The sequence below is a fragment of the Motacilla alba genome, chromosome 5 (genome assembly GCF_015832195.1).
Source record: "Motacilla alba alba isolate MOTALB_02 chromosome 5, Motacilla_alba_V1.0_pri, whole genome shotgun sequence".
NCBI classification, from domain to species: Eukaryota; Metazoa; Chordata; class Aves; order Passeriformes; family Motacillidae; genus Motacilla; species Motacilla alba.
In genome coordinates, this window is record NC_052020.1 from 58797251 (window position 1) to 58820158 (window position 22908).

General features: G+C 48.9%; 1 protein-coding gene across 2 annotated transcripts; it reads right to left on the minus strand.

The window, feature by feature from the left end:
- Nucleotides 1–8855: 8855 nt before the first annotated feature.
- On the minus strand, nt 8856–21503 carry MAPK1IP1L (mitogen-activated protein kinase 1 interacting protein 1 like). 2 transcript variants are annotated; one of them, XR_005257189.1, is made up of 5 exons: nt 21373–21503; nt 13235–13262; nt 11966–12679; nt 11404–11542; nt 8856–11120 (listed from the first exon to the last, which is right to left on the minus strand). XR_005257189.1 is itself a non-coding variant. In XM_038138916.1 (4 exons), the coding sequence occupies exons 2-4, from the start codon at nt 13256–13258 to the stop codon at nt 11531–11533; spliced, it is 750 nt and encodes a 249-aa protein (XP_037994844.1). In that variant the 5' UTR covers nt 13259–13262; nt 21373–21503; the 3' UTR covers nt 8856–11530. The 2 variants fall into 2 exon arrangements, 1 of the variants encoding a protein (XP_037994844.1); XM_038138916.1 differs by having other exon boundaries at nt 8856–11542.
- Nucleotides 21504–22908: the final 1405 nt, after the last annotated feature.

The following is a 22908-nucleotide window of genomic DNA, read 5'->3' on the forward strand; positions in this document are numbered from 1 at the left end:
GTCCCCCTGCCCTGCCCGCCTGCCAGATGTTCTCCTTGCCAGATGTTCTCCTTGCCAGATGTTCTCCTTGCCAGATGTTCTCCTTGCCAGATGTTCGCCCGTGTGGCTCACGGCTCCATCCCCCCCAGCTTTAGTGCAGCTCGGCAAAGCACCGGTTGGATCTTAAATTCTGACCATTTTCTCCTTCCCCGTGTAAAAAAATAAAAGCCGAAAAAGCTTTTTTTTTTCCCACCCGGCGCAGCGAAGATCTCAACACCGGCAGTTTTAAAAAAGAAATCTGCTTTTCCTGAGGGCCAAATGGGAGCCATGGGCTCTACCCCCATGTGTCCCCCAGAGCACAGGATCAAGGTTAGCAGCTAGGGGCAGCCAGCAGCTGTTGGACTGACCCCCAGCGCAGTGCTCAGAGCGTGGCTCAAAGGTGGCTGTTGCTCTGACCACGTAAATGTCTGCATCCTGAGCTACAGGCATCGCGGGCTTCCCAGAAACCTTGTGCCCTGGGGATTTTTAGGCCTTTGCCCAGGTGGGCCTGGGGTAGTTGATGCAGGGCTTTTCCTTTCCTCTAGGAAAACAGCCACGTACGATTGCTCTCCATTCAGCTCTTCCGCAAGGCGATGGAACTGGTGGTGGAATACAGGAAAAAACCCCTGAAATTGTGGACAAGAGCCTGTACAGACTTTTAATTTACTGCCACGATGAGAACCTGGCTCTGGGAAGCTGCTGGAGGCAGCTGGAATTTCAACAAGCCCAATTTCATTTGAGGCTGAGGGTGAATCACCTCTGGTTTGCCCCATGGGCTCCACAGCTCAGAGCGATGGAAAAGAACAGAGTGGCTTTGAGCTGAAATCCTGCTGTGCTGCACCATGCTGCTGGGAGAAGGGAGAGGGAAGGAAAAGAGACGAGGGGAATTGGAATGGAATAGACTGGACTAGATTAGAATTAAACAGAAGAGAGGATTTCGGTAGGAAGACACCCACAATGACCACCTAATCCTCCTCCCTGAACAATTCAGGGCTGACCAAAGGTTACTGAGGGAGGCACCCTCTAATTGGTGCCATCACGGAGGCACAAACTGCTGCTTCTAGGCAGCAGCTCAGCCAAAGGGCTCAGCTGCAGCTGATATCTCAAATAAAAAAGGGCAAAAATCTGTCGACTTTGGTTCTGATTAATTTTAGTATAAATTCCTCAGGTTGAACTCTGCTTATCTGAAAGATTTTGCTTAAAAGAGGGCAGCCTCCTCTCCATGGGGGCTCCAGCCTGGATTTTAACATCATTCAGCTTCATGCAATACTTGCCACAGGGATTCAGGCCAAACCTGAGAGTGTAAAAATGCCAGAGATGCTCATGAGAATGGCTGGAAATTGAGTATTTCAGGGAAAGATGTATATTATACTTAATGTGTGTTAAGTAATAGATATTAAGAATATTAGTACATAAGAAATGCACTTAATTAGGGAGTGCTGCTTCAGTTGCCTCTGACAGCACCCAACTCACAGTAAACAGACACTGCAATGTCTTTGGAGGTGTTTTAGGGCAAAGGGACCTGGAGAGGATTCAAGCCAGGAATGCTGAAGGATCCCTGATACCTGGCATGAGGAGCTGCAGCTTCCTGAGCCTGTAACCCAGGCAGGGATGCAGGAATTCCTCAGAGCACAGTTTTCCCCTTCCTCCCTAAGACTCCCTCCAGATGTCTTTGGGAAGGGATATTTTCATGGAAAACATGTATTGCTATTTTCAGGATTTTACTCAAAGGCTTCAAACATCAACCAAAAAGGTTTGCCTGCTTTTTTTGGTTTTTTTTTTTTTTCCTGCTCCAATGCCCTAAAGGTTTCTACTTTCACTTATGCCAGACACAGAATTCACAGAATGAATGGGTTGGAAGAGACCTCAAAGATCATCGAGTCCAGCTCAACACATGATGATAAAGACAAATATTTGACCAAAAGTCAGTGGATACAGAAAATCAAAACCAGATCTAATGAATTCCTTAATTTAAATAACCCAAGCTGCAGCAAGGAGGATGAGTGAGGTTGGATGGGGCTTGGAGCAACGTGATCTGGTGGAAGATGTTCCTGCCCATGGAACAAATGGCCTTTGAGGTCCCCTCCAAGCCAAGCTGTTCCATGAATCCATGATTCAGCATCCACGGGGTGGCTGCTGGGGCCTTTGCACGCAGAGCCAGCCATGCTCCTCCTCTGAGTCACCCCACGGTGACTCACGGGACACCCAGGTGTGGCCGCTGAGCCTCGCAGCTCTGCCTCCCGGCATCCAGGGAAGTGGAAGGCTGGTTTATTGCCAGCAGTCAGCAGAGCAGGGCTGGAACACCCTGGCTTTGAGGGAGATGTAAGACAAAGATCTCCTCACTCACAGCCTTGTGATGCCTGGCCATGCGACCCTGGCTCTTCCAAAGTGGGTAAAGGATTAGTCATGGCCTCAAAATTCAATATATTCTGTGGGTTTGAATTTTTTTAAGCACTCCCAAGTATCTTGGGTGCTTTAGAGAACCCTCAATGTAAAACAAAACCCTCCTTGGTACCGTGGATGATTTAAAGCCTCAAACTGCAACCCCAGGGGGTGGGAGATGGAGGAGCCAGGGAGCTGGATCAGCCACGAGACCACCCCAGTTCTGGGGGACGTGCTCACAACTTGCCCTTCACTGCAGCCAAACACTCCAAGCACCAGCTGCTTTCCCCATTTTAGAATTCCCAGCACTTCTCCAGTGGCAGGAGCCAAATGATGCCTGACAGTGGCTGGGTCTGCTCGGGGGAGGTTGAATTCTTCGCTGCAGCTGGTACAGGGCCGTGGAAAAACAGCCCGGTGCAATGGATAATTGATCTCCAGAAGTGAAATACCTTTCAAGCAGCCATTTGGATTACTGAATAACTTTAAAGCAGTAATGGAAGATAATAAACAGAAAGCTGCTCCTCTCTTCCCGATGGTAAATTAATTGGAGGAAACCAATCCAGAGGGCGAGAAGCTCCGTGGCGTGAGAGATGCACTTCCCTTCCCAGAGCAGAAGAACCCACACCCACATTTCCCTGCCTTGTGACTCCTGTGGCCTGATGTGTGTGGGACTGGCAGCACCCACAGTGTGCAATGTTTGGGCTGCAGATCTGCCACGGGGGCTGTGCCTGGCACCATCCCAAAGCGCTAAATTCAGCCACCAGCTCTGCCTGTGCAGCCTCCCAGGCTGGGGAGCTGGGACAGCATCACCTCCTCTCCGTCTCAGAGCTGGGGATGAGGCTTTGAGGAGCCTTTGTGGAGCCCTCATGGCACTTCCCCGAGGTGTCACCACGGCTCCAGCCCTGAATTCCAGAGGCTGAGTCACCTCTGACTCTCCTTGGCAATAAAAAAGGGCATCACAGCAAAATCAGGCAATGGGAATCTCCTCTGTGACCTGCCAGACTTGAGCAATATCATCCCAGGACTCCTGAGAGCAGCGATGAAGAGTCCTACTCCTCCTCCTCCTCTTCCCCTTCCTCCTCCTCCTGCCCTTTTGAGGATTTGGTTCATTCCAGAGCTTCCTTGGCTGCATCACCACCACCCCCCTCCCCAAACATCACTTTGCCCCAGCACTGGGGGAAAACTCCACCCGAGGAAGGTTGAGAACTTCAGCACCTCAAGTTTGATGGCCAAGACAGGAAAACCAGCTCACACAAACCCTCATGTGTACCAGCAGGTCTGAGCTTGCTCTCTTTATCCTCCTTCTACTCTTTTTAGAAAGCACCAAAGCAAAACTCCTGCCTTTGGAGCTTCCTCCTCCTCCTGGAAACCACCAAGCTGCAGCTCACCCAGTCCCCTCCTGCCCTGGCAGCTGCAAGTCCACCCCAAAAATCCTCACCCAGCTTCTCATGCTGAGGCTTTTGTATGACTGAAGATGAGGAGATGAGAAGCACGCTGAGGCTGGCATTCAGATCTGAGCATAAGTTGCTTTTTGAGTGTTAAACGAGTCTCGCAGCAATTTGTGTCAACAGAGATTTTACTGAAGTCCTCACACTCCCCCTGGCTTTGAACGTGATAGGAATTCCATCCTCCTCTGCAGCCTGGTGCCCAGGGGCCCTTTTGGAGCATCCTTCATGCAAATACGATGAACTAACTGCAGGAGAAATGCCTACAGTGACCCCAAATGCTGCTGCAGATGGGGCCAAAGCCCCCACGGCTCGTTGCCATCAAAATCCAAGACCTTGGTGCTTTCCTTGCCCACCCTCTGTGCTCGTGAGCCAACCCCTCCAGAAACTACTCCAGCCTAAAAAGCGGAGAGGAAAAGTGCTGTGCTGAAGGAAGGGATTTCAGCAGTTCACTGAGGGCAAGGAAAACCCCCCTTGTCTCTGGGACAGGTGCTCCATAAGGAGAGTAAAATCCCTTTTTGACACCACCCTGAGCACATGGGGTTGGGAAAAACATGAAGGGCAAAGAAAGCCAGGACAGCTCAGCTTCACCCAGCAGAAAGCCCCAGAACCAACCACCCTGAAGAGTTTAAAACAACTTTATTACACAGCAATCACAGAATCTTTGAGGTTGGCAAACACTTTTAGGATGCCCAAATCCAACCTCAATGGATGGTTTATGCCAGATCTCAGGAAACCAGAGGAGAGGGAAAGGGAAAAGCTTTGGAGGAGTCCTTTTCCTTCTTTCCCGCACTGGGTTTTTGCAGAGCACAGGAATCCATCCTGCTGTGAGCCCTTCCACTGAGCAGGGCCCAGATTTAAACCTCCTGTGTTTGTGTTCTTCCTGCAGCAGCCAGAGCTCAGCAACGTCTGTGCAAAGGTGCAGGTTCTAACAACCTCCCCCAGCAGCACCATACGTCACTAAAATGTCGGATTTGCCATTTTTTATCAAGTTCAATGTTAAAAGTAATCAATAGCAGACCCAGCCACCTCTCCCAGAGGCTTTGCAGGGCAGGTGGAGCAGCAGCAGGATGGTGGAGGGGCAGCTACCAGCACTGAGAGCAAAATCCAGAGGAGCCTCATCGTGCTTTGCTTTCACACAACACTCAAAACTCATTTTTCCAACACCTTATCTATTTTTTTTGACCCACTCAGAGCAGTTTTTTCTTGATGCCACTTCACTCCCACTCTTCTTTTAGCAGCTCCCTGCTCTGCCAGCCAGGACAGAGCCCCAGGAGAGGAGCAGCAAGACAAGGATGGTGACAGTGGCAGCCCAGAGCCATGAAGTGATCAGCTCAGTTTTCCAGGTTTATGTGGTGCTGCTTTCTGAGGGGAAACAGGACAGAATCCAGGCAGAAATGCAGAAATGAAAGCCTGGTGTGGAAGCTGATGAGACTTTGAAGTACCTCAATTAAAAAACCTTCAAGATCAACGACTCTGTCTCCTTGAGGAGTGCCAGCACACCCTGGCCTTCCAGAGCTTGGCACACAGGGAATGCAGCACCAGGGGATTAAAGCAGTAATTTCCCCACTTTAAGTGAATTTAAACTTGATGTTCTGCCACTTTCTCTTTGCCTGTTACTGAAGGGAACGCAGGTAAATTGGAAACAACCCCTCTGAACCATTTCTGTCACACAAAGCACTGGAATGTGAAGGTTTCACATTGTGCAAATGAAGCAGGTGCCTTTGAAAAGGCACCACAGCACAGGGTTACTTTTCATTATCCTTTACAGCTCAGAAAAGTGGAGTATCCTCACAAAATGCCCTCGTCAGGACACACTTCTGGGGTTCTCAGCATGGATCTACCCCAGCACAACACTGCATTCATGAGCCAGGGGTGTCACAGAGTATCCTGACTGGGAAGGGACCCACAAGGATTATGGATCCAGCTCCTGGCCCTGCACAGACCCCCCAGCAATCCCAGCCTGGGCATCCCTGGCAGTGCTGTTCAAACACTCCTGGAGCTCTGGCAGCCTTGGGAATGTCACCATTCCCTGGGGAGCCTGGGCAGTGCCAGCACCCTCTGGGGAAAAAACCTTTTCCTAATATCCAACCTTAACCCACCCTGGCACAGCTCCATGCCACTCCCCATTCATGCCAAGCCCAGGAATTCCCAAATGAAACCCAGTGTCTTTTGTCATCTCCTGAATTTATTCCAAGAATGGATAAATTCCACATTTGCTTTTAACCAGGCACAAACCAGCACTGCTCTCTAAGAGTGATGTGTGATTCTGGTGGGAAGGGACACTGGGAGGTTCCTAGTTCCCACTTGGAATGAAACTGAGCTGATGCAGGAGTTTAGGGGTTAATTGCTCCAGGAATTCCCTCCCCTAATCACAAGAACATGAATGTGCAGGAGGAGGTAAGATCTTGCACAGCCAGCAGGAGGAGGACCTGAAATGAAACCCGAGGTGTGCCAAGGGCTGCTCACAGCCCTTCCCTGTCTTGTCATGAGAAAACTGGGGAGAGGACAGGAACACAGGCACTGTGATTTTATCTCCCAGCCTCTCATTTAACAGGGAGGGTCCCCTTTGGAAAGTGATACCAGGGAGCAGAACTGTTCCTGCTGCTGCACTGACCTGGGTGTAGCCTGGAACTGCACGGCAGCTTGCTCTGCTGCTCGGGGGACACAGAGTCCCACTGCCACCAAACAGGACAACCTGAGCAAATCTCTGAAACAAAAGTATCACAGAACCCCAGGATGGTTTGGGCTGGAAGAGACCTCAGAGATGGTCCAATTCCATGCCCTGCCATGAGCAGGGACTCCTGCCACTATCCCAGGTTGTTCCAAGCCCCATCCAACCTGGCCTTGGACAATTCCAGAGATGGGGCAGCCACGGCTTCCATGGGCGACCTGCTTCCAGCAAACCTGAGAGGTTCTGCAGGCAAGAGTGCCCAAAAATATGTTCCCTCTCTGTTATCAGCTGGCATTTTTAGTTAACTCATTCCACTGGCCTGTGAGAGCAGAGGAAAAGTGACAGTGGCTCATCCCACTACATCAACCGTGGAAATGGGAAAACTGGGCCAGCAGTGAGTGAAATAGAGGAGCATCCCATCAGTGGAGGCACCACCCTACCCGGACCACAGCCCTGGGTCCCACAGGGATGGGGGGCTGTGGGTGCAGAGCTCGCTCCCCTGCACAGCACAAACACCTACAACACCCACCCAGGGACACATCTGGGACACATCTGGGTCCAAGCCCTCCTGGATGCCCCTGTGGCTGTGTCTGGGATGAGCACACGCTGGTGGGACACTGGGAGTTACTCCTACTGCGTGGAGGAGTTGGTTGGAAGCTTCGTGTGAAAGCTGAAATTTGTGTTTTTTCATTGCCCAGCTGACACTCAGTGCCTGGTGAATAAATGGCTGGCTGGTGTGTATGGAACTGCCCTCTACCACCTGGAATTCTGAGCTTAACTTTAGAAATAGGGCAGCCAATATTGATAAAAATACACACAGACATTTCATCCTTCCACAGGTGCTGAGGGGCTCTCACTGCACTGAGGCTCAGGCCACCCTTCCTGTCAAGGTGGTGGTTTTTAAGAGTGGTTTTTAAGAGAACGAGATGGTTTTTAAGGCCCCTTCCAACACAAACCACCCTGTGACCAGCACCTCTCTGTCGGGACAGTTTGGGGTGGCTGGGCAGTGAATCCAGTGATGGCTGGGCACAGCAGTGGAGCTGGGCTCACCCTCAGGAGGCTGGGCACCTTCCCTCACAGGAGCGGAGCAGAAGTGACACATCCACAGTGGGGTGACCCTGGACTCTGCAACAGCCCTGAACAGCTTTCACTCCTCTCCCAAGAATTATATAAATATCACTTAGAACCACTGAATCTGTTAGTTTGGAGAAGCCCTCTAAGATCGAGTCCAACCATTCCCCCAGCACTGCCAAGGCCACCACTGAGCCCTGTCCCCAAGTGCCACATCCACACAGCTTTTAAATCCCTCCAGGGATGGGGACTCCACCATTTCCCAGGGCTGGACCATTCTTCCCAGGAGGAAATTTTCAAATTTTCTCTAACATGCAATCTAAACCTCCCCTGGTGCAGTTTAATTCCCTCTCATCCTGTCCCTTGTTCCCTGGGAGCAGAGCCCAGACTGCACCCAGGGAATTGTGCAGAGCCACAGGGTCCCCCCTGAGCCTTTTTTTCCTCCAGGCTCAGCCCCTTTCCAGCTCCCTCTCATAAGAGTTGGTCCCTCAAAAATATTCAACTGAAATTTTCTGGGTCTGCAGGGCAGCAATGAACACAATTGGAGCTGCATGGCCATGACTTCACTGATGCTCAGGAGCTGCAGACAGAATTCATTTGAGAAACCCAGAGGAAGGGACAATCCCACAGCTGAACAGTCAGGATACAGCACTGCCCACACACTGCACTGCTCTATTCACAGATGTCAGGATTATTTTTGGACCATGGCCTAAAAAGAGCTCTTCTCAAGCCTTAAAGTGGGTAAATATTTTGTTTCTATTATCTCCTGTTCACTGCTGCCACTTTTACCTTCCCTGAAGGGTGAAGGTGTGAACCAAGGCAGCAGCACTGGCCAGCTCACTGTGACTGCTCTGCAAGCCAAAATATGGAAATGCAGCCACACGTGATGGCCAAATTTAGTGGCTCACACTGATGCCAAGCCCTGGAGTTCCTGCTACTCACTTTATCCCATCAAGCTCCTGGGAAGTGTGTAAGAACAGGGGACTGGGAGTCACTTACCACATCCACATGTGTTAATCTAGCCCAGGAGTTGTTCAGAGGCAGGGAAAGCACACACACAGCTCTTCACAGGTAAAAACCAGTCCCATTCCTCCTCTGCAGCAAGCAAGAGCAGACCTTTTCTCTCCTAATTAGCAAGGAATTTGTGAGCAGGCAGTACCTGGGGCTGACATGCTACACCAGAGCCATGGTCGCATCCACATTTAATACCCCTCATGTACAGGCTGCAAATATCACAAAAGGAAGAGGAAAAACACTCACAGAAGTCAAGTAATTCTGATTTTATATTCAGGCTTTGCAAATCAAGGATGTCCTATTTTTACTATTCATTCAAGGCAAAAGTCTACACAGGCATGTCAAAAGCAGGAATTGAAAAACAGTGAACACAACAGTCTTGAAAATACGTTTAATGTCTAATCTTATACAAAAGTGACAGCATTTTCAAAAAAATATCAAATCCTGTATTTATAGCTTCTCACTATCATACAGCAATATTTGTTTCATCTAAAGAAAATACAGCAGCAGGTGATAATCTATACTTTAAAGATGTGATTGCTTATATTTCGTATTGTAAACAAATGCAGTATGTCAACCTCAAAGCACAAGTCAAAACGAACTCCTCAGCAATTGAACTCAAAATGATGCATAGAAATGTACAAATTCCATTGCAAAAGCTTCAGGCCAGAAGTTGCTCACACTTGACATAACATGTGATAAAGTTACTACACGGTATATAGTGACACCTTGAGTTTTTACACAATAGATTAACAGGAATACCCTTTTCACTGCTATGCAAAGAACTCTGCTCACAAAAACAAAGGGGTTATGAAACAGTTTTCATGACCTCAAGAAATACGAATATACATTGAAAAACATCCCATATATATTGAATTTTAGCCTAAATGTTCCAGTAATAAATCCTGCCTATTTCAGGAAGAACCTAGAAGTCTAGTTACTTTTACAAAACCCCTTTCCAAAAATCATTACTTGCTACTTTTGCTTTATCCTTTCCTACCTCTTCCCATTCCCTGCAGAGACATATGGCCAGTGCAATTCCAACTGGAGGGCTGCTACTGCATGATCCATTCATTTGGAATAAATGTTTTTTTTCATTACAATGATTTACAGTCTAAGGCTGCAGGTATCAAAAAAGCACTTAAGCAAATGCAGTCAATGTTGCTGCTGTTAATTTTAATTAGTCTTGCCAAGTCTGCTTTGGGGGGCAACTGGGGTTTTTTTAAGGTTAGTGAAGACTTGCACTTTTGGTTCTTATTCCAAGTATTAAGTTGCTGGGGTTTAAGTTGAAGTGTTAAAGTGTTTTTGTTCAGCTCCAGTACTGTCTTCCTAAAAGAAAAAATAGACATTCCTTTGCTATCAGCTTTCATGACGTTGGATTAAAGCAGCCACAGCTCAGCTGGCTGCCTTCTCCTGCAAAAATACTGTAGGACTTTGCCATAAAGGCTATGACTACCAAGGAGCATCACCACCAGGTCACCCCATGTGCTTTCAGAGCGTCCGTCACACGCATGCAGGAAGCCACGAAAGTACTGGAAGAGAATTAACTCGTGTTCACAGTTCCATGATACAAAGACTCCCTAACGAGCTACCATGTGAAGCAAAATCTGTTCCTAATTCTACCCACAGAGGCTAAGTCAGGAGATCCCCAGCTGGGGAGGAAACAAACTGTCCGTGGTCCAAGTGTAGGCCATGAAGTACCACCAAGAGACGCGGCCGCGCCTCGGCAAAGCCCTGGGATATGCTTGGCACGGATATGGCGAGAACACGAAAGCTCAGGGCAGCGCCCCTCGGGAGAGGCAGCTGCACAGCAGTGCACAGGCTTCCTGACATTCAACTTCTCCCAGATTCCTCCTACTCAGTGAGGTATGCAGACACCCAGCTGGGAACAGGGGCTGCTCCCAGGGACAGCAAAGGAGAGCCCCTCGCGCCCGACCGCGGCAACGAGGATCTCTGTCGCGACACGACTGTGCCAAAAACTGCCGGGAAGGGAATGCTCAGGTTGGGTTTTAAGCTCAAGCTCAGTTTCCAGGGACTCTGAAAAAGTCTGCCAGGTTTACACAACCCAGCAGCCGAGTCGAATTTGAAATGACTAGAACCCAGGTCAGAAATAGGGAAGTACCTAAGTGGGGATCAGTTTCTCTTTACACAGACCAAGCCAAACTTCCAACCACCACAGAATGAGAACTGGCAACGGGATGTCCTCATTTGCATGCATAAAACTCACATTTTGCTGATTCAAAGTTAACTGCACATCCAGGTTATTTCACTTGCACAGGAATGCCTGTTTGTGAACACCGACAGTGTGATGACAAATCACACCAAGGCTTCCAAACGTGGCTCTTCTCCTCCGTAGTCCCAGACCGAGCAATTGGTTTGAGTATGTACAAAATGCTGAGAAAACCTTCGAGTTCACATGCTCTGTCTTGTTAGTTTGAATCACTGTAGCACGTTCAAAAATTAGGTTTCTTGACTAAAATGTTGAAACACTTTCTCTATTGACTTTTTAGAATAACCTGAAAATAGACAAAATATGACTATCCATCTGTTCAATGACCAGCAGGAGTCTGGCAACGAGACTTAAAGCATTAATTTAAGAATTAACTTTTTTTTAAAATTCCATGGGCCTGATTCTTTATAATCCTTACATGGCAACTCCTGTTTTTCCAAGGAATACTTGCCAACATAAGAACCACAGGTGTGTTAGTTGATTTCTTCTCTTTGTATTTCGCTTGATCAAACCAAATAATTATGCCAGCATATGAGCAAGGTAAATTGATGTAAACTGCTCCTTCATACCTCAAATGCACATACAAGAGGCAATATTCTTCATAGCCCCATACATTACTGAAACAAAAACTGTAAAAATCTCTGTAAGTAGTGGATGAAGGTGGAAAACTACAGTATTTTGCTGCCCAGAACGTATTCAGCGGTAAGGCTGCAAGAGACAATAAGGCATGGTCAATGCAGGTTTTTCACACAGCAGCTCATTCACAGTTACAAACACCGTTAATTAATCACAAATTCATCCTTATATTCTGTTATTCCCTCCCAACTGCTCTATCAGCAAGCTCTCTCATTAAAGAGATCAGAATATTTTCTCTTTCAGAATTATTACAATGCTTTCCCCCCTTTTTTGACTTTCCAAGCAGTGGAAGACCACTATAACATGAGACATTAACATAATTTAGCCATTCTGGTATATTTATTATTTTAATTGCTGTTATCCCACTGACTTGAGGAATAAAACTTGGGGTGTGCTCCAATTCCTTACCTGCACTAACAGGTTTTACCCTACTGAATTTCCCCCCTTAAAAGCGAAACACTTGAGAGTAATTTGAGACCAAAATTAAATACTCACATGGGGACCACCAGGCATTGATGGAGCACCAGCAGGACCAGATGGCACTTGAAAAGGATTAGGGGGCGTAGGATATAGTCCCGGAGCTGGATATGATCCCGTGGGTGGAGGGAATGGCCCGGGCGGTGACGGTCCCCACGTTCCGGGCGGGACCGTACCCCACGGTACTGTCGGCGCAGCCCCTGGAGTCTGGGTGGGAGCAGAATATGGCCCTGGGGGTGGATATGGCATGCTGGGAGCAGGATACTGCCCTCCCATTGTTGGTCCCCATGCTCCAGAGGGCATGGATCCCCATGGCCCAACAGGAGCAGGAGGTGCAGCTGGCTCTGTCGGACCTCCGTAAGGTCGTGGAAGCTCTGGAAAGGGCATATTTGGTGGAGGATACTGCCCTGGAGGGACAGGACCCGGCACAGTTGGGGGTGGATATGGACCACCAGGAGGAGGGCAGGAGGGTCCAGTAGGAGGAGGAGGAAATGGAGCAGGCGGTCCCGGGGGCATTGAAGGATACATTCCCGTGGGAGGAGGTCCGAAGGGCACGCTGGAAGCCGATGTGTTTGGTGGCAGTCCCGTTGGAGTCATAGGGGGGGCGCTGGGGTTATTCCAAGGGTTGGAAGCCGGCCAGCCCTGCGGAGGCTGCCCGGGCTGCTGGCCAGGCTTGGTGCTGCTCACTTTGGAGGTTTTAGCAGGCGACTGGTCTGGTAAAGCATCTGCCAACTGAAAGACAAAGCGGCCGGTGAGAGCGGAAGGTGCCGGCGGAATTCCCGCTGCAGACATCCCCCCACCACGCGGCTAGAGCCCAGCTGCCCGAGGCAGGGAGGAGAAGAGGGAGGCAGGGAGGAGAAGAGCTCTCGGCGGCTGCACAGAGACGATTACTTTCATTTTGGTGCAGCTCCTATCGCTAAGGCAGCAGAGGTGTTCTGACAGGCCACAGTTAAGAAGCCAGAGATAAAAGGCGACCCCCAGCACGGAACCACGGGCAGCTGCGGCACAAACCTGAAAACATTTCCCTACATTTCCATTGCAACTATCCTGATGCCATGAAAGCACAGCTCCTTTGGGAATGTCACAGGAGAGAACCCACGAGGCACCCGGCAGCTTCAGATGTTTAGTCCAGGGATTGCTACATCTAGCCAAAAGGAAAACACCGCCACTGCGACACACAGGAAATGTCCCAGCTGTCAGCTCCCCTTTTCCTTCAAAAAACTCTGTCAGCTTTTGGAATAATCAACACAACTGGCTGATCTTCAGGAAAGAAAAACTGTTACTTACCGAAAAATCATCAGTTCCAGACATTGTGCTGAAAAGTAAGGTAAGATAAAGTGAAATTTGTTGAAAATAATAAAGGTGTTTTTAAGCAAGACTAAATGAGACACCTACGTTTGTCTCACTGGGAGCACAGCAGGTGCTGAACCAGCAGCACCTCCTGGTGCCTCGGCTCCAGAGCCTGGGGCCACACCAGCTCCTGGAGCACGGATCAGGGGGATCAGTGCTCGGGGACACCTGTGCCAGGTGTTGCTTTGGAGATCCCCAGTTAGTGAGAAAATGGGAATAAATTTACTCTCTGTGTTTTAGCCCCGGGTTTCTTGCTGTCCCAGCTGCCTCCCTGTGCTCACAGGGTGACCCAAACACCTTTCTCTGGATAAAGTTCCCATGAAAAGGAAAGCCCTGAGCCTCCAGCTGCCTCCTCTCAGACAGCTGTGACACTGTGTAAATGGGTCACATTGCAGTAGCAAACAATATTTTAAGCATTCATATGGAGTCTGCCCAGACAGGGATGCCTGGGAAGGATTCCAGGAGTTTTCTAAACTGGGATTTGGAAAAGGTAAAGCAGGGTTCTTGGGGGTGAAGTCAATGCCTCTAAACCAAAACGTGATTAAATCAGAGAATCGTGGAATGGTTTGGGTTGGAAGGGGCATTAAAGATCATCTAGTTACAGGGACACCTTCCACTATCCCAGGTTGCTCCAAGCCCATCCAACCTGGCCTGGAACACTTCCAGGGATCCAGGGGCAGCCACAGCTTCTCTGGCACCCTGGGCCAGGGCCTCACCACCCTCAAAATTGTTCCCAGTCTCCCATCCGTCCCTGCCCTCTGGCACTGGGAGCCATTCCCTGTGTCCTGTCCCTCCAGGCCTTGTCCCCAGTCCCTCTGCAGCTCTCCTGGAGCCCCTTCAGGCCCTGCCAGGGGCTCTCTGCTCTCCCTGGAGCCTTCTCCTCTCCAGCTGAGCACCCCCAGCTCTCCCAGCCTGGCTCCAGCCCTTGCAGCAGCTCCATGATTTCCTCTGGACTTGTCCCAACAGGTCCATGTCCGTCTGATGTTGGGGACCTCAGAGCTGGAATCCCCACACAGATCTTACTGCCAAAAATAAAAGCGCTATAGCTTGCTGATGGTTTATCCTCCAGTTATTTCAGAATAAATAACAACAGCAAGGGCAGAGGATGCTTTTATTTACATCCACCAACTCCAGTAAATGACTGCAGAGGTGTCACTAATGTGTACCCAACTTCCAAGCTCTCCTCACTTCCACATAAACAGGCACTAACAGATAGGGGCCAATGAGACATTAACACGTAACCAGAGGTGAGGAACTGTTTAAAAAGATTACCAAGAGCAGCCAAAAAGTTTTAGGGGAGAATATAGGAGCCAGAAAGGACAGGAAAAATGTAAAAGACAAGTCAAAAGTATAAATGTTACTGCAAAGTTGGTCCCCACAAAACAAAATCCTTTTATTTCCCTTGTTGATGGTGAAGAACTGACTTCTAAGACAGAGGACGGTCTCAGGGATGGAGGTTTGTACAGAAAGCCCAGCTCAAACAGGTTTTTAAGCTCCCTTAGGTTAATATATATCCATATTATTTCCATTTTACTCCCTTAGGTTAATATATAGCCACGTTACTTACATTATATTATTTATAGAATCTTCTCTGAAACTGCATTGTAAGTTTGTTACTACCCACACAATCTCCTGACCTCAGCACAGCTCTGGCTCAGACAAGGGGCATTTAGCTCAGCATCCCATTTTATCTTAACAAAGGAGAGAAGAGCAAGGACAGGAATGACACTCACCCCAACACTTCAATGATTCCAAGCTCAGCCATTCCCTAAGCTGTAGACAATTTCCACGGAGCAATAACCCCCAAATAATTCCTTTCCCACAAACACATCCAGTTCCCTCACTTAAATGAGGGGATGTCTCATTTGCCCACTTCAGAGTTGTTCCTACAACACCCGCTGGCAAGGAACTCCACAGGCTGCTATTTGTTGCACAAAAGCCACCTCCTTTTTCTGTTCTAAACCTGGATTTCACTACTTTCGCTCGTAGCTCCTCCATTCTTGCAGCTGAGGAAATCAGCAAGCCTATTCTTACCCACCCTGCCCATGCTGATCATTATCCTACAGATTGTCACCGTTTGCTTTCATCTCTCCCTTCTCCAGGCTGAGTTCCAGCTTATTCCCCTGACCCTTGTGCAGCAGCTCTTCCCTACCTTTGATTATTCTCCCTGCCCCGATTTGAGGCTTTTCCAAGTCTTTTGTACCTTTTGGGATGAATGACAAGAAAGAGCCACAGAGAATTGAAGATGTGGGATAAGCATTGATTTATACAGTATCATAATTATGCTCTGCTTTGTCTTCTATTTCCTTCTCAACACTTCTTCATTTTTCAGCTGCTTTTAGATCCCTGGGGAACTGCCACTTCTGTGGCAATATTTCACTCCTCAGTGCCAAGGGTCAGCCCAGCATTTTATATGTGAAATTATATGCACCACTCTAAATTTATCTACTCTGAATCACAGCAGATTTATCGCCATTGAATTATTTCTGCTAATTTATTACCTAATCCTTACTTTCCTGAATGGCTTTGTATCAACAGGACACTGCTCGTCTCATTTCCCAAGTGATTTATGGCCACATGGAACAACCCAGACCTCTGTGGAAACACAGTGAACTTTTCAAGTTACTCCTTATAATTTAAATAACCCTTTTAAAAAATACCTTGTAATTTAAATAAACCTTTCAAGAAACACCTAGGAATTTAAATAAACCTGTCAGGAAACATCTAATAATTTAAATAAACCTTTTAAGAAATATGTATCCACAAAGTTGATGGAATTCAGTGCCTAATTGCACGAACACAAAGGCTTGTTAAAACTCCAGTATTAATTTATAGCAGCAGCAGTTCTCTAAAGTAAGGGCTCTCTGTCTCAGATTTCAGATCAAGGACTATTTGTTTAAAATTGAGAAACCAACTGAACTGCATCAGGGAAGTGCTTTCTGCTCCTGCTATTAACAGCTCAGCTGTCTGAGACATATCTATCACAAACTCAATTTCTCTTCAAGAAATACCTCTTCTGCTAAGAATTCATTAATTTTTGCAATTAACCACACTCAACAATATTAAGCTGGCAGGGGATTTTTGGTGGCACTGTAGTTTAATTTGCCTCCAGGACAGAGAAGTTATTTAATATAACCCCAAAAATAAAGGAAAACAATTATTAATATACAGAGAAGTACAAAAAAACTTTAACATAAGTGCACAGATTATAATAATAATAATCATCATCATCATCAGGTTATTAAAAAAACCACCAAAACAGGTCAAGAGAATCTTCATTTCTTTAGGCAGATGGAGAGATGGGATAAGACCAACTGAACACCAGATCTACAACAGACTGAAAATAGTCCACAGAAGAAGTTGGAACATTTGCTGCGAGGGAGAGAAGGAAGAGAAGAAAGGAAACTAAAGGAGAACTCAGAAGAAAATCCTGTGATCTGTCACTAAAGTGTCAGAGAGGAGTAAATTCAAGTCAAGCAGTGGGTGAACACAGTTGAAACAGGCCTGCTTCCCAAATATCAACTGATATCCCCAATATTCGTTAGCAGATCATTCCCAAATCTTTCTGTGCCACGAAAATGAAGAGAACAATTCTGCTGCACGATAAAAAGGGGGGAAAGAAGAAAAAAAAAGTAGTTAAGCATAGCTTATAAAGAGATTTAGTTGCTTTTTTACTTTGGCAAGCAGACAAGAGCAACATTTGTTGGCAACATTTGGGATAACTGAGCCCATGCCAAGCATGTCAAGGATCCTCTTGCAGAAAGGATGCCCTATTTCAGGGATGTTTTTTAAACAGACATTTAATCTGGGTACTGCCACCTTCATTTCATGAAAAAGAAACTGAAATTACCCTTAACATTCAGACAACATATGAACTCATCTGTACTTAAATCTGGAATCTATATTCCATTCAGGTTGTTCGACACCAGTTAAAGAATTCCAGTCAAAACCTTACAGGAATATCAATTGTATTATTGCAATTATTGCCCAAGGCATTCACATGCTCACCAATCAGACTCAGAGTCAGTGTCAGACACAAGACCCCCACAAGTAACTAAATTTAAAGCCTGTCCAGGTCACACACGGGCTCAAGATTTTAGAAAAAAAAAAACCCCACACTGAATGGTGCCTTGATGGGACTTTTAGAGTAATTAGAATGAAGCAATTATCTCTTGGAGCTTTCCTGGTGCACAAGCACTGGTATCAGCAGAGAAACCCATTCATGTCACAGACTTTCATTCTGCCTCTGCTCCAAATTATCCTCCCTGCACTTGGGAGGAAGGGAGAACAAATGGAAGGAGGGTTCAGGAGGTAAAGTCACTTGGCAGGGAGCAGAAAGACAACAGAGCTGGCAGCATTGAGTGAAGTCCTGCTTGCATCCACTGTGCTGGAAGATAAGATTCCCTTTGTTTTCTGAAGGCCGACGCCCCTGGAAACATCTCTGGCTTCCAGAAGCCCAGAGCTGCCAGCTCCAGCTCTGCTGCTCAGGGCAGCGCCTCTCAGCACCAAACTGAAGTGAGGGATGGGGAGATGATCAATGCCTGCAAAAACAAGGCTGCCAGGAGCTGAGTCCCTCTCACCCTTTATCCTGCAGAGCCATGAGAGGCAGGAAGGATTTCACTGCACCTGCAAAACCTTCAGGCCACAGGCCAGGGCCTCCTGGATATCCGCTCCATGAGCTGCTCCCAGGAACCACCAGCAGGCAGTGAGATGGGCCAGGCTGCTGGGTTCATGCTGAACTGGGAAGAGGGAAAGGCTGGGAAGCACAATCCCAACCCAGCTCTGGCAGGAGAGCTCTTCCAAGAGCCTTCAGAACCTCGGGGTGACTCTCAGGGAGGTCTGTGCCTGGTTCTGGCAGCCTGGTGCTACGAGTGCCGTGCTAAATCCGTCCTACTGCACAGCTTCCACAACAAACCGTCCCCACGCTGGTTTTTTCAGCTCCAAACCCTCTTGGATTGCATCCATCTCACTGAAACTATGGTGTAGTAGCAATTCTTCCCATGCTTTTGCCTTTCCTGGCTTTTATCCACCACCAGTCCTTACAGACCCTCATTAGGAAGAGCCACCCAAAGCACTTTTTCTAACCCAAAACCAAGCATCAACTGCTTTCCTATTTTTTTTTTGAGTTGTATGACATTATTCCAACACTCGATGTGCCAGATTTAGTTCCTGTCTCCAAGATCATCTTTCAGACACGGAAAAAGGTTTTTCTGGATATGCAACAGGCAGTGCTGCATTTCCACTGGGTGGCACGGCAGCCTCGGCAGAGAGGCTCCTTTGTCACTCCAACATGACTAATTCCTGCCGGCATCACCTCATCCACAACAGCATTTCTGCCCACATAAGTGGAACTACCCAACATAGCACCCGGAGAAAATGCAAGAGACACCAAGTCTTTGACGGCTTCGAAATGTTTTCTAAAATATGCAAATTTCTGCAGCTTCAGGCATTAAATATATTAAATATCAACACTTCAGAGTCGGCCTTTGGAGAGTCCCAGAAGGGTTTGGGTTGGAGGAGACCTTAAAGCTGATCCAGTTCCACCCCTGCCATGGCAGGGACACCTTCCTCCACCATCCCAGGCTGCTTCAAGGCCCATCCACTTCCAGGGATCCAGGGGCAGCCACAGCTGCTCTGGCACCCTGTGCCAGGGCCTCCCCAACCTCCCAGCCAGGAATTCCTTCCCAATCTCCCATCCATCCCTGCCCTCTGGCACTGGGAAGCCATTCCCTGTGTCCTGTCCCTCCATCCCTTGTCCCCAGTCCCTCTGCAGCTCTCCTGGAGCCCCTTCAGGCACTGCCAGGGGCTCTCAGCTCTCCCTGGAGCCTTCTCCTCTCCAGGGGAGCACCCCCAGCTCTCCCAGCCTGGCTCCAGCCCTTGCAGCATCTCCATGATTTCCTCTGGACTTGCTCCAGCAGCTCCACCTCCTGATGTTGGGGCCCCAGAGCTGGACACAACACTCCAGTGGGGTGTCAGGAAACTGCAGCAGAGGGGCAGATCCCCCCCTTTCCCTGCTGCTCACTCTCCTGGGATCCAGGGGCAGCCTCACCAGGGCCTCCCCATCCCCACAGGGAAGAATTCCTTCCCAGTCTCCCATCCATCCCTGCCCTCTGGCAGTGGGAGCCATTCCCTGTGTCCTGTCCCTCCATGCTCTTTCAAACAGAGCTCTCCATCTTCCTCACAGACTCTCCTCAGGCCCTGCAAGGCCACAATCACATCACCCCAAAGCCTTCTCCTCTCCAGGATGAACCATGCCAGCTCTCCCAGCCTTTCCTCACAGGAGAGCTGCTGCAGCTCTCTGACCATCTTGGTGGCCTCCTCTGGCCCATCCCCATCCTCAAAGCCTCCCCAGCTCTCACATACCATAAAATAATTTGGTGTGTCCCGAGTGTTCATCCATTGGGAAAATAAAGTTCATTTTTATGAACAGCTGCATCAGCAGTGGCTAAGAGAGGTTTGGGGATATTTCTGCCCCTTTCCCTGTCTGTTATAAATGAAAAAAAATGACAAAAATAACATTTCAGATTTTCAGGACAGATGTCATTAAGACAGACAACCAAATGGTGGCATTTGCTATAAAAATTGTCAACTAGCAAAAAGAAAATAATTCCCCAGAACAGAGGAGCTGGCTCTTCCAAGAGCTGCAGAACACCAAGCCGTAAGGATGTGTGATCTGTCAGGCCGTGCAGCCCCACAGCTGGTCCCCAAGCCCAGCAGATGGCCCCACGCTGGGCACAGGCAGTGCCAGCTGTGACACAGAGTCAGGGCACAGCTGAGAGTCTGCCCTGCCAAAGATCCCTCCTGTCCCCAGCACCCAGCCCTGGGAATCCTGAGAAACATCTGCCAGTCCAGCAGCTCGGGATGAATCCAACTGATCTTTCAGAGCTGCCCCTGAATTATCCCGAGAGATACAGAGCCTCAGGTCACAGAATGCCAGCATGGCTCGGGGTGGAGGGGACACAGAGCTCATCTCATCCCACCCCTGCCATGGCAGGGACATCTTCCACCATCCCAGGCTGCTCCAGGCCCTGGCCAGCCTGGCCTGGAGCACTGCCAGGGATCCAGGGGCAGTCCCAGCTTTCCTGGGCAGCCTGTCTTCTCCTCTCAAGCTTTATCAGCTCAATGATTGTCATTGTTTTGGATGAAATGAACAAGCTGTGACCACCAAAGAGCCTCACTGCAGGGCTCTGGTGTGCCACCCCCAAAACAACACCAAAGCCACGTGTCCCGTGCAGCTGTACCCCCTGTGACACACACAGCCAGACACATTCCTGCTCCTGGGCACAGGCTCTTTCCCGGAAAAATCGCTGTTCAGGATTTACACCCGGCACCCTTCTTCAGCCGGCACTGTTCAAACGCACATGAATGGACTCAAACTTCAAGAATGCCCCGGCCTGAGATTCACCACGAATGTTTCCCTCAGGCCCTGATCTCCAGAGCTGCCGGGGAGGGCATTTCAGGGCGTGTCATTTCGGTTTCAAAAAGACAAAGCAGCCACTTTTGTTCTTACACCACTGGCAAAAAGGCTGAGGAGCATCACATCAGCACCGTTTTCCACGGAATCCTCCTAGAAACAAGTTTTTCATCAGAAACAAAACCTGTCAGGCGGGCAGCACTGATAGCACTGATACAGCGCTGGCCATCCCCTGTAAATCGGCCGCCTTAAACACATTAAAATTTGATAAACCAACTTCTCACCAACTCTGCAAAACCGGCTTTCCCGAGCCCTCCTTTACAGAGGCAGCTTTATGTGAAAGCCACTCAAACGCAATCCACGCTCATTGACGGGCTCATTCATAAACTACAAACAAAAAAACAATTAAAAACCCCCGAACAAATGCTGAACCCGGCCAAGGCGGCGCCGCCACCGCCGCTCCAGAGCCACCAGGCCCCGCCACCAGCGACCCCCGGCGCTCCGCAGGGACCAGCACGGCCCGCCCCCCGCAGGCGGGGCGGCCCCTCCGGGATGGCCGAGGCGCGGCCCGGCGGCTCGGCGGCCGCAGCCCCCCCCCGCCCTCCCGCGCTCCCCGCGGCGGCGCGGGGCCCGTGGCGGCGGCGGGCCCGGGTGCCGGTACCTGTGCGGGGGGAGCCGGCGCAGGCCCGGAGCGACGCGGCGGCCGCAGCTGCACCGCCACCGCGACGGGCACCGGAACCGGAACTGCGTCACGGGGGCCGCGCCCGCCCCCGCCGCCACACCGGAGCGGCGCGCGCTCGGCCGCGCCCCTCCACGGCCGCTGCGTCACCGGCACCGCCCACCCGCGGCACGGCCACGCCCCTTTCCTGACCGTCGCGCCCGGCGCAGGCCTCACCCACATATGGCCACGCCCCAAAATATGCAAAACACCACGCCCATAAATCATGAGACCACGCCCCTATCCGACCGTAATCGCCGCGCGGGCCGAGTGGGGTCACGTGACAGCGAGCGCGGGTCCGCCTCTTCCCGCGGTCACGTGACGCCTCCTCTGAGGGGCGGGCGCGGCCCCTGAGGGGACCCGGCCTGGCGGCCCCGGCAGCCGCTCTTGAGCAGCGTTTCGCCGCCTTTTCACCACCATTTCACCGCTATTTTCACCACTTTCATTAAAAAAAGAATTAGACTTATGTCTTGATTTGTCGCCCCCTTCGTCCGTGAATCAAAATCTGCGCCGTGCGGTTCGAGACCTGCAGAAGAAACCGACAAAGCAAAGCGTTTACTTTCTGTCCTGGCCCGTCAACGGGGAAAAACGTAGAAATATTCTTAGCGTTAAAAAAAAAAATCAATTTAACTACTAAGAAATTAAAATGTTGTTTCTGTGCGCAAGGTAAATTGCCATTGATGGTTCCGGTAAAAGCTCCAAGAACATTGATTTGTTTAGACCTACAGCCGCCAGCACAAACACTTCAGCAGAAGCTGCACAACTCCTGTCATGTTTAACAGTGTAATTAAAAATCGTATGAACAGTGGAATTAATAATCATACAAACAGCTGTTTCGAATGGATCTATATGACTGCTGAAAATCCAATGCTGATTTTCTCACCCAACAGGAACGACTGAATCCCAACAGCCCCAATGTGAAAAATGCCTGTCTCTTATTTTTAAAATTTTAAAAGTTTAATTGTAATAAAATGGTTATAAATAGTAATATAATTAGAGTAATAAAAAATTGGACAATTAGGATTTAGGACAATAGGAGACAATAAGAACAAAGAGTTACAGACAGTCCGGGTACCTCTTTCTGGGCAAAATAAACCCGAAAAAGGACACACAATAACAGAGGATTAACCCTTAAAAGCAACAGCCTGTTGCACATTCATACACCTCATCCATGATGCATAAATTCCATTCAAACCAAGGATTCTGTCTGGTCAGTGTCAGCTTCTTCCTCTGAATCCTAACATCTTTATGGCTGAGTGAGGTGGGAGGAAGTTCGTTTCTTCTGATAATGGAGCAATAAATTCTCTTTCTCTGAAAGATTTGAGTGTCCTGTGGCTGCTATCTGGTGCAAGTACCTCACTCCTTTCTTTAAAAAAATATCCTACATACATAGTTTCTATTTTAACATTATGTTATACCCTAAAACTATGCTTAACACACTACTTTAAAAAATCAATACAGCATAACTTTCTAACATAA

What these genes read in the sequence shown, in the direction of transcription:
- MAPK1IP1L (XM_038138916.1), bottom strand. Translation starts at nt 13,258, where the DNA reads ATGTCTGGAACTGATGATTTTTCG. An exon ending in CTGGAACTGATGATTTTTCG is followed by an intron (nt 12,680 to 13,234) that starts GTAAGTAACAGT and finishes TTTGTCTTTCAG; the next exon opens with TTGGCAGATGCTTTACCAGA.